At 39.9% G+C, this 12,884-nt stretch overlaps 1 protein-coding gene across 1 annotated transcript in view; it reads left to right on the top strand.

Annotated features, from left to right (window-relative positions):
• MEDAG (mesenteric estrogen dependent adipogenesis) overlaps positions 1–10,967 on the top strand; it is a 29,086-nt gene extending 18,119 nt beyond the window's left edge. Inside the window, exons 3-5 of the mRNA XM_045016540.1 lie at positions 2,660–2,778; positions 6,111–6,396; positions 8,446–10,967. Of these exons, the coding sequence (XP_044872475.1) occupies positions 2,660–2,778; positions 6,111–6,396; positions 8,446–8,519 (479 nt within the window). The 3' untranslated portion in view covers positions 8,520–10,967. The remainder of the gene's footprint in view (positions 1–2,659; positions 2,779–6,110; positions 6,397–8,445) is intronic.
• Positions 10,968–12,884: the final 1,917 nt, after the last annotated feature.

The raw sequence follows: 12,884 nt of genomic DNA, 5'->3' as shown, positions 1-12,884 counted from the left end.
CAGTCAGTTGTCCTGGTTAATGGGAGTCATCAAGATTTCAAACCACCATTAATGGCCCACAACTTTACATAATTACAATAGGCCCTCAGTTATATTTTATATTTCTAGTTTCAGATAGAAGAGTAGTACATTTTTACAAATAGGATGATCACACTCAGTAGATTATAAGCTTTGTGATACTTTACAAGAGACCTTTTGCATGAAGCATATTCCTGTTACATTAGCATATTTTCATAAAATCATATAGAGTGCAACATCACCACTACCAATACTTGGTAACTTAGCACCATCCCATATTCACTGTGAGAAGGCCTCTGTCATGCTGCTGGCCAAGATCTGTGAGAACAGCGACCTGCCTTTGATGCTGACCTCTTCAACCACCCGCTGCTGGCCTGTCTTCTAGACGTCCTTTATGGTGATTTTATGCCACCACAGGACAAGACTGTGGAATCTGCTTGGCACACGTGGTCAGCAATGGCAGTCATTAATCACTCTCTCATCACTGACCCAACCACTTGTCCACCAGGCTGTGATCTGCCAAGGCACCTGTGGTCATCTCTGAACCAGTTTCGAACAGGTCAGGGCAACTGTGTGGCCAATCTCTTTAAATGGGATTTTTCTAATGACCCGCGATGCTGCTGCTGGGACTAGCAGTTGAACCTGGCACAGGTAGGAGCCACCAGCTGCGGCATCCCCATAGGCAGAGTTTGATAGCTATTTTGGTGGGGTGGAGGTGGCATAAGCTCCCTTGGTTCACTGGCTCTCTTCACCCCCACCTGGAGTGGTGTCTGGGCTGCCAGTGCTGGGGATAGCAACAGTCTGAAGTTGACATTGACTGTGGCATATCCTTGGTGAGTGCCCACTGACTGGCAGCAGGGCATGTGCATAAGCATAGAGGGCAGTGGGGAGGGGAAGGGGCATGGCATGGGGAAAAGGAGCGGATAGAGGAATGGGAGGGTGGAGCAGGAGCCTGGCATGTGGCATCCCCTCGGCAGCAGTTGGGGCTCCCTTGTTAAGCAGGCCCATCCCCAGCCTCCCCAGTACTGGCAGCCCAGGTGCCACTCCAGGTGGGGGTGAAGAGAGCCAGTGAACCAAGGGAGCTTGTGCCACCTCCACCCCACCAAAATAGCTATCAAACTCTGCCTATGGGGATGCCCCTGCTGGTGGCTGCGCTGGGCTCAGCTGCTAGTCCTAGCTGGATTGGAGGCGGGCAAAAGGGGGACTTCCTTTTCCTCTGCAAAGAGCAGTTGGGGCTGGGTCAGACCCAGCCCCAGAAATTCCCCCTCCCCCCCTCTGCAGGAAGCTCCACATCCCTCTCTCCCCCACCCCCTGCTTCCTGCCCCCTTCACTCTTCAGACATAGGGGGAAGGGTCACTGTATGGGGAGCTGCTCCCCCATACATCCAGACACCCTCCCCGCCCCCCCCCACCCAAAAGCCTCACCTCCTGCCCCCAGAAGTCCCCAATGAGCCCCTGTGCATTCAGATCTGCCCCCATGCCCCTGAAGTTGGGCCCCCGCTGAGCTGCCCACACCCAGATTGCCCCTCACAGAACCCTCTCATCCCACACCTGGATCCCCAGCACACTTGGATCCTGCTGGGCTGACCCTGCCTGCCCCCACCTGGTGCACCTGGCATGGAGAGGCAGGGCTCTGGGGTGTTTCTGGGGCAGGCCCGGTCCTTGTGCTGGGTCAGGGTCTGGGGGGGATGGGGTGGAGAAGCAGGGTGATTTCCCACCTCTGTGCAGCCAGTGACCTGTGCTCCTCACTGCCATGTTGGAATCTTAACTTTTATTTATTGATAAATAACATTTGCAGAATTTTTAATCTTTTGGCACGGAATTCCCTCAGGAGTAGTTATTATATAGGTGTGGATCCAGTGGCAGCATGATTCCCTAAAGAGCAGCTGTAGACATACATATATTGGTCATTGGAGAGGATCAAATCTGGTACCTTTGACACCAAAACCACAGGCTTCTAACATGAAGCTACAGGAGTTCTCCAGTATCTGCTCCAAATAGCTGTTCAAGCTTTACCAGTTGCTGGGGCCATTTATCCAGTTGTTTGACATGCATTAACAGAGCTATATGGGGATTCTTGCATGAGGCCTGCCTGACCTTTTTTTATTAGATGAAAATTCAGCCAATAATATTTGGGATGTGGGTAGAGAATAGTCTAAAGCAGTGGTTCTCAACCAGGGATATACATACTCCTGGGGGCATGTAGAGGTCTTCCAGGGGGTACATAAACTCATTTAAACATTTGCCTAGTTTTACAACAGGCTACATAATAAGTACTAGTGAAGTCAGTACAAACTAAAATTTCATACAATGACTTGTTTGTACTGCTCTATGTACTATACATTGAAATGTAAGTACAATATTTATATTCTAATAGATTTATTTTATAATTACTTTCTAATCTTTACCATATAACTGATTTTTCAGTAATACTGTGGCTGTGACACTTCAGTATTTTGTCTGATTTTGTAAGCAAGTAGCTTTTAAGTGAGGTGAAACTTGGGGATGCAGACAAATCAGACTCTTGAAAGGGGTACAATAGGCTGGAAAGGTTGAGAGCCACTGATCTAAAGACTATAATGCATGTGAATGAATATTGCTGATGTCAGATGTAGGAATTAGTAACATTTTAACTGTATCATTTTCAGAAAAAACATACGCACTTATTGTGAACACACGACATCCTAAGATAAGAAGACAGATAGAGCATGGTATGAACACAGTAATATCCTCAGTGTTCGGAGAAAGTTACAAACTGCGGGTGAGTCCTGGATATGTGCTGTTAATAAGATACTCAAGGCAGTTTGTGCTGAACATTAACTTTCCTTTTGGCTTGTGTGAGGCACAAACAGAAGTAGTTTCTGGAGGAAACTTGCAAATAAACAGATTTATAATGCACGTTTTTAGCCTATTCTCTTTAAATATAAACTATGCAACATATATTAAAATAATAATAAAAAAAACCAATATGGGTTCAAAGTTTAGGCACCTGCTTTGTCCTTAGCAGTGAATGGAGATGTTCTTTAGTTGCCAAGTTCAAAGTTCTGTGTTTTAGATTTTTGGGTTTTTTTTATATTGCTAGCAAGTAAGGGTCAACTTTTGCCCTCATTTGTTTTTAATCTGATGAAGCTTAAAGCATTCAATGCATCCTGTTGAGCAGAGGACATAAAATATTGTTGCTCTTGTGAGAGTACCCAAAAGAGTAACAGAATTCATTCCTGCAAATGAAGCTAACGTATAAAATACTGTGAACTATAACATTATATCAATCTGTTTTAGTGCGGTACATAACGTGCATTGTAAGAGACCATTCAAGATGAAATAGCCAGTTATCACCTCTGCAGTCCTAGGACAAGAAAGGCGTGGTTAGTGGGCTACAGATTGTTGTGATAAACCATAAATCCAGTATCTGATTACCACTGATTGTGACAGTCTGTAACCCACTAACCTCCCCTTTCTTGTGCTATGACTGCAGATATCCTAACTGTCATTTTACCTTGAATGGGCTTTTACATCTTGTGCTAACTTATGCTAAACCATCTGTTCCACCTTGTATTTAGCTGTGACTCTCTTTGAGTACCTTTCCCAAACACAGAGGAACAGCTTTGTGTAGCTCAGAGCTTGTGTCTTTCATCAACAGAAGTTAGTCCAATAAAAGATGTTACCTCATCCACCTTGTCTCTCTAATATCCTGGGACTAACACAGCTACAACAACACTGCAAACAATATGTGAGTGTTTAGATAGCCTACACAGTTTAGTACTGAATTTCAGCTACATGATGTTCTCCTGCAAAGCGTGGATTACCTGATCTACAGATGAAGCTGGTTGTATTGGACATTTCCATCCTCACCAGGCCCTCTCCATCCCAAAAAGGAATACGGTCTGACCAAAAGTGGGTGGAAGCATAAAGTAGCACTAGGCCATTACGGTGTAACGGAAAAAGCTGACTCAAAGGGATACACTTTGTGTAAATTACATGTCAACTTTACTTGGAATCATTTATGCCCTTCACCTCCAGATGTGTAGTCACTAAAGCCCTGATCCTAAGGTATGTAAGTGCCTAATGTCCGTTTATTTAAATGTACTTCACTTTGCAGATGGCCATGGGAGAGAGTTTCAGATCTGCACTTCAGAAACACATGATCAATTAGCTAATTGCTAATAAAGGGAGTTAAGTGCCTGAATTCTTTTGAGGATCTGGGCCTAGCTAACTATATATCAGGTTACCTGTTTCTTCATATCTGCAAGATAAATCACAGATACAGAATTATTATAGGAGGTGTTATGTGGATTGCAACATTCTCCAGAGGACTTAGAGATCATAAAGCAATAAATGAATTGCATTGAAACCTGATTGTAGCATTTTCATCTGTGACTTGTTGAGTGTTACTCTAGAATTGCTTAACATTCTGTAAAGGAAATCAATACTCATTTTGTTCAGACCAACATTCTGAAATTTCAAACGGGAGGAAAAAAGCATATCTAATGAATGAATTGAAAAGTATATTTTAAAAATTTCCTCTGGAATGAAAACATTGGCATAGTATTCTACTAAGTGTTTTATACCATCATGTGTGAGTAGCACTTCACAAAGCAAATTGTGTATGCAAAATGTGTGATGCTAGGTCATGCATATCAGATACTTAGGCCAGGTTTACATTTAAAAAAAAGATTTGTTGCTGTAGTTATACTGGCAAACTCCTCTATTATAGATGCAGTTTATACTGGCAAAAAATGCTTTTGCCAGTGCAGCTTAGATTGATTTGGCACACTAAATAACCTATACTGGCAGAACACTTTTTTGTTGATATAATTGTATCTGCACTAGGGATTTTGCCAGTATAGAAATGTCACAGAAAAATCCCATACCCAACCAACATTGCTATACTGGTAAAAGTTTCTAATGTAGGCCTGGTCTTAGACATTATTCCTAGAATTTCAGAAATATGTGCTCTGCGTGCATGAATAAATTGTGTACACGTGACTATTTAGATGTCTAACAGCCATTTGTGCATGTCATTTTTGCAGTTGCATGTACAATCACTGTAATTGCACATGCAAGTTTTTCATGTACACTTCTGTATATGCAATTGAGAAAATGTAGGCTCCGATAATTAGGTTCACACTCAAATATGCTTTTGATAATTCTGTCCCTTGGTAGGAAGACAATTAATATCCTTTCAGGTAAGATAATTTCTAAGAAGTACCTGGTATATTTTGTGCTGTAAAGCCAGAATGAGGCACTAGGAAATAATCTATTCCCCCAAAATAGGATTAGCTATTTTATTAGCTATTAGCAATTAGCTAATTAATCATGTGTTTCTGAAGTACAGATCTGAAAATCTCTCCCATGGCCATCTGCAATATGAAGTACATATTTATGAAAGGGTAAAATCTGGTTGGTAATAGGCAATCTTCATGTTATACAGAAGTCTGCTGAAATGTGTAGTTTCAACACATTTTTTACTGAGAAGACCATGATATAGCCGTGAGCATGGAATTTGAGCTTTAACTTGAATTTTTTTGCTTCTGTAAGATTAGACCCTTGTCAGGCTAATGTAGTTTTCACCCTTCAGTCTTGTCTTCATGGCCCAAAAAATCTAGGACAATTGTAGTTTGTCAGGTTAATGTTTTATGGATGAGGAAATTATGACAATACAGATATAGGCCATCTTGGGGGGGCAAAAAGGAATTATAATCATAGAAGTTTAGTATTCAAACATCTCTTCATTTAAGTCCCTTGCCCATTATATTAAGTTTGTTTGAAAGCATCACTGCACCTGCTAGTATCACTCGGTTCACTGCTTTGACACTTCTCCCTCCCCTCCCCCCATCACAAGGAAAGGAGTGGGAAAGTGAGCCAAATGTCAAAGCAGTGACGCTAGTGATAGACAGCTGTGTGGTATAGGGGATTAGAATGCTGCAGGTCTCCATGTCTGCAACTGCAGATTCAAATTCTATGGGTAAGTTTTGGGTTTTTTTTTTAAATAGGGTGTCACATCTAAAGTATAAGTTGTAAGCTTTTTGATGCAGAGATCATGTCTTATATGGTTTAAACATTTAACTATATATAATTTTTTTTCCCCTCCAGTTTGATTTCCAAGAAGTTGTCAAGAATTTTTTCCCTCCAGGAAGCCATTTAGTTACCGGAGAAGACTTGAGCTTTTCCTATGAGTTCAAATCTGATGCCCTGTTGGATTTCTTCTATTGGTTTGGGATCAGCAAAAACACAGTTGCAGTGACTGGGAAAGTTTTGAATTTTTCCAATACCACTCCAGAAAAGAAGGAAATAATCACAATGTTTCTAGAAAAAATGAGTGAACCGTATGTCCGTTTGAACAGTTTTTCAGACAGAAAATTCAGTGTTACTTCAAGAGGTAGGTTGATATCATACAAGAGAAAATCCTACTGTTACTGCTTTTTAATATACTATAACTCAACCCCAATTATTTGAACTCTGATTATCTAAAATCAGGATTATACAAAATTCAGAAATGTCCCCTGAAACAAATTCTGGGTTTCTGAAGTTCCATTTTTTTTAAACCAGCAATTTCAAATGTTTCCTACATCATTTCAATAATTAGTGTATACCTTCAGTTAAAGGTGAAGTTGTGCAAATGCCCCATAACCAATTGTCAACTAGTTTGTAAAAAAAATTTCATTGCTATTAGGCTACACTTGTAAAAATGTTCACCCAAGTTGAGTGCTTACAGTAGTTAATTATCCATGCTATTGGTAGGTTCTTTGTCTCCTCTACAATTTTTTCAAAATGTCCTGCTTTTTTACATGGTGGCATGACTTGTGCACACACACATGCAACCCACAATGTCAGCTGTAGACAGTTGAAATAACTTTTTTTTGTTAATTACAGCAACTGGAGCGGTCCATGAGCTTTGATTGTGGTTTGTTTTTTTTCCCTAAGTTATTATGATTAAGACTTTTAAAACATGATACTTAAGAATACGCTGTGGTTTTTAAAAGAAAAATAGAAATGGATGAGAGCTTCTGCCCTAGGTTATTTTGAGGGACTGGCTGTCCCTATCTCCTCTCCGCTTGCTTCCTTTACCTCCTCTCCACCTTTTTTTTTTGTCTTGTACCTTCTTTTCCTCTCATCTGTTCTTTACTACTTTCCCCAATTTCATCTTTCCCTCTTGTTCTCTCCCCCTTCTTTGTACTCTTCTCAGCCTCCCCCACTTTTCTTTAAAAAGAAGCTCTTTAACTCTTGACATATGATAACCACTGTATCAAAAACCAACAGGAGGATAAGGAAGAGGAGATGGGAGAGAAGCAGCTCCACTTTTTTGCCAATTTGTAACTAACACTGTGACAAAGTAATGCTCCTGCTCATAATGCACAAATAAAACTAAGCCCCCATCTTCCTGGATTGTCTGGTGCTCTAGCCTTGGTTACATCCCAACTATGCTAAGCCTTCTAACCTTGTTGTAAATGTGTCCCAAGCTTGGTTACAACTGAAAAGTGAAGAGGGCCTAAAGTCTCCTCTGTATTATCCCCACAGCACAGTTAAAACATATTTCATTTTGTGGCATACATGGGAACTTAACCATACCCCTAAACTGTGCTAAAGTCAAAGGCCCCATCTATGACAGAGAAACAGTTTTAACAGTTGTAATTAAATTCATTAGCATATTGACTTGTCTTTTCTAACACATTTTGGAGCTTGGCCTGTGAACATTGTGCTGAACCATGTTCTAATCAGGCTAAAATTATTCTATCTAGAGAATTTTGCCTAATTCCCTTGAACAGTTTTAGAATCTGGCTAGAACATGGCCACACAGTTCAGCCTGGTCTATTAGAATGTGGGCTGAGATGCAACAGAGCTTAATAACCATTGTCAAACTTGTGTGTTTTCTTTGAGGACCTCTGGATATTCCCACTTGTGGGATCTGGCACTGAACTACCTTGAAAAGCTGTACACTCTTGTATGTAGAGTCGGGTGATGGCATCACCATCTCACAGGAACACTCATGGAATCCCCAACAGATGTGGTTTTTCAAGGCAGTTGTGCAGCTCAGCAATTCAGTGGTGCCAAATCCTACAATTTGTGAATACACAGAGGCAACTCTTGAAGAACAATTACTGGTAAGCAACTTTTCTTTACAGAGGAGATGAGCCTTTAAATACGTGAAATACTGCTAATTGTCCAGCAAAGGCTCTCTATCCCAAGAAGGGAAATTTTTTCCCTTCCTCTTAACTTTCAGTGGGAGTTGGGTGTCTAGCTGCCCTGTGTGCCTCTGAAAATCTCCCTTAATCTCCTTTTTGGTACTCTAGAGCACTCCGCTTCTTTACTCTTCAAACTTGTAACCACTTCAAACCACGTCTTGCTCGTGCTTTGGTGGTGGGCATTGCTATTTTGTTTATTTCCTAGTAGGCCTGTTGTAAACCATGCTGCTCTTACTATTTTTCAGATTCGATAGATGTTTTTAACTGCAGTCAGACACCACAACCATCTTTAACAAATCCTCTTGTGAGAGTATGTTGAATCCCAGGAGTTCAAGAATCAGAAGACCGACCAAAAAAATTCATGAAATTAGTATAAAAATCATAAGACTTTCAATTGAGAATGCAAGTGCACATCAATGCATTGCAGAAGCGAGAAGTTTGAGAAGGGAGGAGTGAGGCAGCTCTTCCTTGTTTGTATCTTCTAGGATACCTAGAAGGGATTCTGCTCTATTCTTTACTCTTCCATCCCCCAACATCATCCTGTTTCTTTTGAAATAGGCATCTCCCTGGGAAGCAGAGTAGTCAGTGGGTATTGTGTAGCTCCTCTTTCCATAACACCAAGTCTGTTTGCTTACCACTGCAACACACACTGAGTACAGAACTCTTCTGTGATTGCTATTTCATTTGGCTTGCCTAATCCCGGGTGGTGAGGTGATTAGCATGGTTCTCCTGAAGGCTTGGCAATGTGAGAATAGGTCTCAAATTGTTGGTTAGGAAACTGTTAGTGTTCCAATAAAGATCCAAGTTAGGCTCTGTTATCACTGGCCGTGGAATCATGTTTAAACACCTTTTTGCTGCAACTTCTTCTGAACTTTCTTACAACACTGGCCAAACTATGTTAAGTCAAACAATCTTCATTAAAAATGTTTAAAACTATTCTTTGATCCCTGTCCACACAAGTAAGCCTAGCAGAGTTATAAACTAGTTTTGCTGCAATCTGTTTTGATCTATGTATTTTTAAACATGTTTCTGAGGCCAGTGAAGACTTGAGGACTGACAAGGCTGTTGTGAATCTAGAAGCTGGGTATAGTATCCAAGATTGTTTTCTTACTCCTGGGAACTTGAGGTCCAGCTGTTGATCTAGAAATTTTTTGGGGGGAAAGAAATAGAATCTTGTGATTAAGGCAGAGGACAGGGAATCAGAAAATCTAAATTCTGTTCTCACCTCAGTCACATGCTGTTTAACCTCTCTGTACATCTATTTCCAAAAATATGTAAAATGGGAATAACATTAATCTATCTCTCAGGAGTGTTGAGGCTTCATTGATGTTTGTAAAGCTCTTCCAGAGCTTCCTTGGGGAGGTGCTAAATGAGTCCAATGTTGCTATACTTGTACTTTTTTAAAGTGGTCTGGGTATGCTGCTATCTCACTTGGAGATGGCTGAAATCTGAGACAAGTTATGCCTTGAAGCAAGTACACTATCATCTTCTGGCACAGTAAACCAGTTAGTAAAAATCCTAAACTTCAGTACTGTTACTTAAAATGTTTTCCACTTACTGCCATTCTTTTAGAGGTAAAAAAAATTTCAATATAAAACCCATCAGTAGTAATGAACCTCTTTCCAAAGGGGTCTTTAACACAAAACAAGGCTGTACATTAACTTTTTCATAGTTTAAGATTTTTAGCTGTAATTTGTTTGTCTTCATTTATCATGTGCATTTTACTGGTAGTATTTAGAGTGCAAGATGGGTCATGACTTTCAAAACTTTTAAAAATCAGCCACTTAACAATGGTTGAGCCATACATCATCTCCCCCATTGGATAATTGATCATGGAAGAACTTCTTGAGAAACAGATGCATACAGTACACATGGCTCCTGAGGTTAAAATGACTGACATTGTTGATGACTTGGTGGAAGACTAAATTTCACAGTATTTTGTACACACTTCCAGATATTGGTGAGAATCCACATTGTCATGGACACTGGGAGCACCCTGGTAATTACTTTGATTCATAAAGACAGACTTTTGGTAGCTGAGGACTTGTCTCTCTGCCACAAAATTCTTCTTTCTTTCCAGAATACCTGTAACGCAGGCCTTGGAGACTATATTAATAGCAGTCTTACATCTTGCAAAGTTTAGACTGAATAACTATTATGAAAAATGGGATTTTGAAGGTACTTTTAATAGGGTTTCAATTATGCAATTTGACATAGTGACAGCTGGCCCTGGTGACTAATTTTTTTTTCTATATGTATGGTGTCTGAGTAAAACTGACTTCAGTAATAAACCTAATATACCATATCCTTTATAATCAACATTGTAATGAAGTTCTTCTGTATTTTACTGCAGACCTTTGTAATTTTATTAAGCTCATATATACTGTAGTCTCTTTTACTGTTTGAAGCTGTCTAGTACTGTATATACTTACTGAAATACCTTAATTTTGCTTGTTCAGAAAAAATCCTATGAAGAGTGGAATAATCATTGTTAGAACACAGCATTAAATTTTGCTGGAATCCACCTATAAAGGGACTAGTCAAACTTTAAATATCTTTTAAACTTATTTTAGACATTTTTTAATATTGCATTGTATAGGACCACAACTATTTTGTACATTTTTTTGTACTTCTGTTTAAAACAGGTTATTTCCAGTTCTAAAGATTTGTTTTTAATGTATGAGTCTACCTGTGTAGGCATGTGCCAAAACTGGGGCTGTTAAACAATTAAAAAATTAATCAAACTTTAAATAAATAGTATTGTTTATGTTGATGTTTTCTACATTCAGATATTGATTTGAATTACAACACAAGTGTACAGTACTCACTATTACAATTTGCACTGAAAAAAACAAAACATTTTTCAATTCACCCAGTACAAGCACTGTAGTGCAATCTCTCTATCATGAAAGCCAAACTTACAAATGTAGAATTATGTACAAATAAAACTAAAGTTTTAGAGCCCACAAGTCCACTCAGTTCTACTTGCTCAGCCAATCGCTAAAACAAAGAAGTTTATTTACATTTACAGGAAATAATGCTCCTGGCTTCTAGTTAATGTCACCTGAAAGCTACAACTGGCATTCTCATGGTACTGTTGTAGCCAACATTGCAAGATATTTACATGTCAGATGTGCTAAAGATTCATATCTCCCTTCATGCTTCAACCACCATTCCAGGGGACATGCGTCCATGCTGATAAGTTCTGCTCGATAACAATCCAAAGCAGTGTGGACCAATGCATGTTAATTTTCATTATCTGAGTCAGATGCTACCAGCAGAAGGTTGGTTTTCTTTTTTGGTGGTTCAGGTTCTGTAGTTTCCACATCAGAGTGTTGCTCTTTTAAGACTTTTAAGTAATCAATGGGACACAATCATTCCGGGGTACAAAATATATCGGAAGGACAGAACAGGTCGTGCAGGGGGAGGAGTGGCACTATATGTGAAAGAAAGTGTAGATTCAAATGAAGTAAAAATCTTAAGCGAAGCCACATGTTCCATAGAGTCTCTATGGATAGAAATTTCATGCTCTAGTAAAAATATAACATTAGGGATCTATTATCGACCACCTGACCAGGACAGTAATAGTGATGATAAATGCTAAGGGAAATTAGAGAGGCTATCAAAATTAAGAACCCAATAATAGTGGGGGATTTCAATTATCCCCATATTGACTGGGAACATTTCACTTCAGGACAAAATGCAGAGATAAAACTTCTCGATACTTTAAATGACTGCTTCATGGAGCAGCTGGTACGGGAACCCACAAGGGGAGAGGCAACTCTAGATTTAATCCTGAGTGGAGCGCAGGAGCTGGTCCAAGAGGTAACTATAGCAGGACCGCTTGGAAATAGTGACCATAATACAATAGCATTCAACATCCCTGTGGTGGGAAGAACATCTCAACTGCCCAACACTGTGGCCTTTAATTTCAAAAGGGGGAACTATACAAAAATGAGGGGGTTAGTTAGACAAAAGTTAAAAGGTACAGTGACTAAAGTGAAATCCCTGCAAGTTGCATGGGCCCTTTTTAAAGACACCATAATAGAGGCCCAACTTCAATGTATACCCCAAATTAAGAAAAACAGTAAAAGAACTAAACAGCCACCGTGGCGTAACCATGTAAAAGAAGCAGTGAGAGATAAAAAGACTTCCTTTAAAAAGTGGAAGTCAAATCCTAGTGAGGCAAATAGAAAGGAGCACAAACACTGCCAACTTAAGTGCAAGAGTGTAAGAAGAAAAGCCAAAGAGGAGTTTGAAGAACAGCTAGCCAAAAACTCCAAAGGTAATAAAGTGTTTTTTAAGTACATCAGAAGCAGGAAGCCTGCTAAACAACCAGTGGGGCCCCTTGATGATCAAAAAACAAAAGGAACACATAAAGTCATTGCGGAGAAACTAAATGGATTCTTCGCTTCAGTCTTCACGGCTGAGGATGTTAGGGAGATTCCCAAACCTGAGCTGGCTTTTGTAGGTGACAAATCTGAGGAACTGTCACAGATTGAAGTGTCACTAGAGGAGGTTTTGGAATTAATTGATAAACTCAACATTAACAAGTCACCGGGACCAGATGGCATTCACCCAAGAGTTCTGAAAGAACTCAAATGTGAAGTTGCAGAACTATTAACTAAGGTTTGTAACCTGTCCTTTAAATCGGCTTCGGTACCCAATGACTAGAAGTTAGCTA

Source organism: Mauremys mutica, chromosome 1 (genome assembly GCF_020497125.1).
Source record: "Mauremys mutica isolate MM-2020 ecotype Southern chromosome 1, ASM2049712v1, whole genome shotgun sequence".
NCBI classification, from domain to species: Eukaryota; Metazoa; Chordata; order Testudines; family Geoemydidae; genus Mauremys; species Mauremys mutica.
Note: the sequence above shows the minus strand (reverse complement) of the source record. Positions and strands in the feature narration are given on the sequence as shown.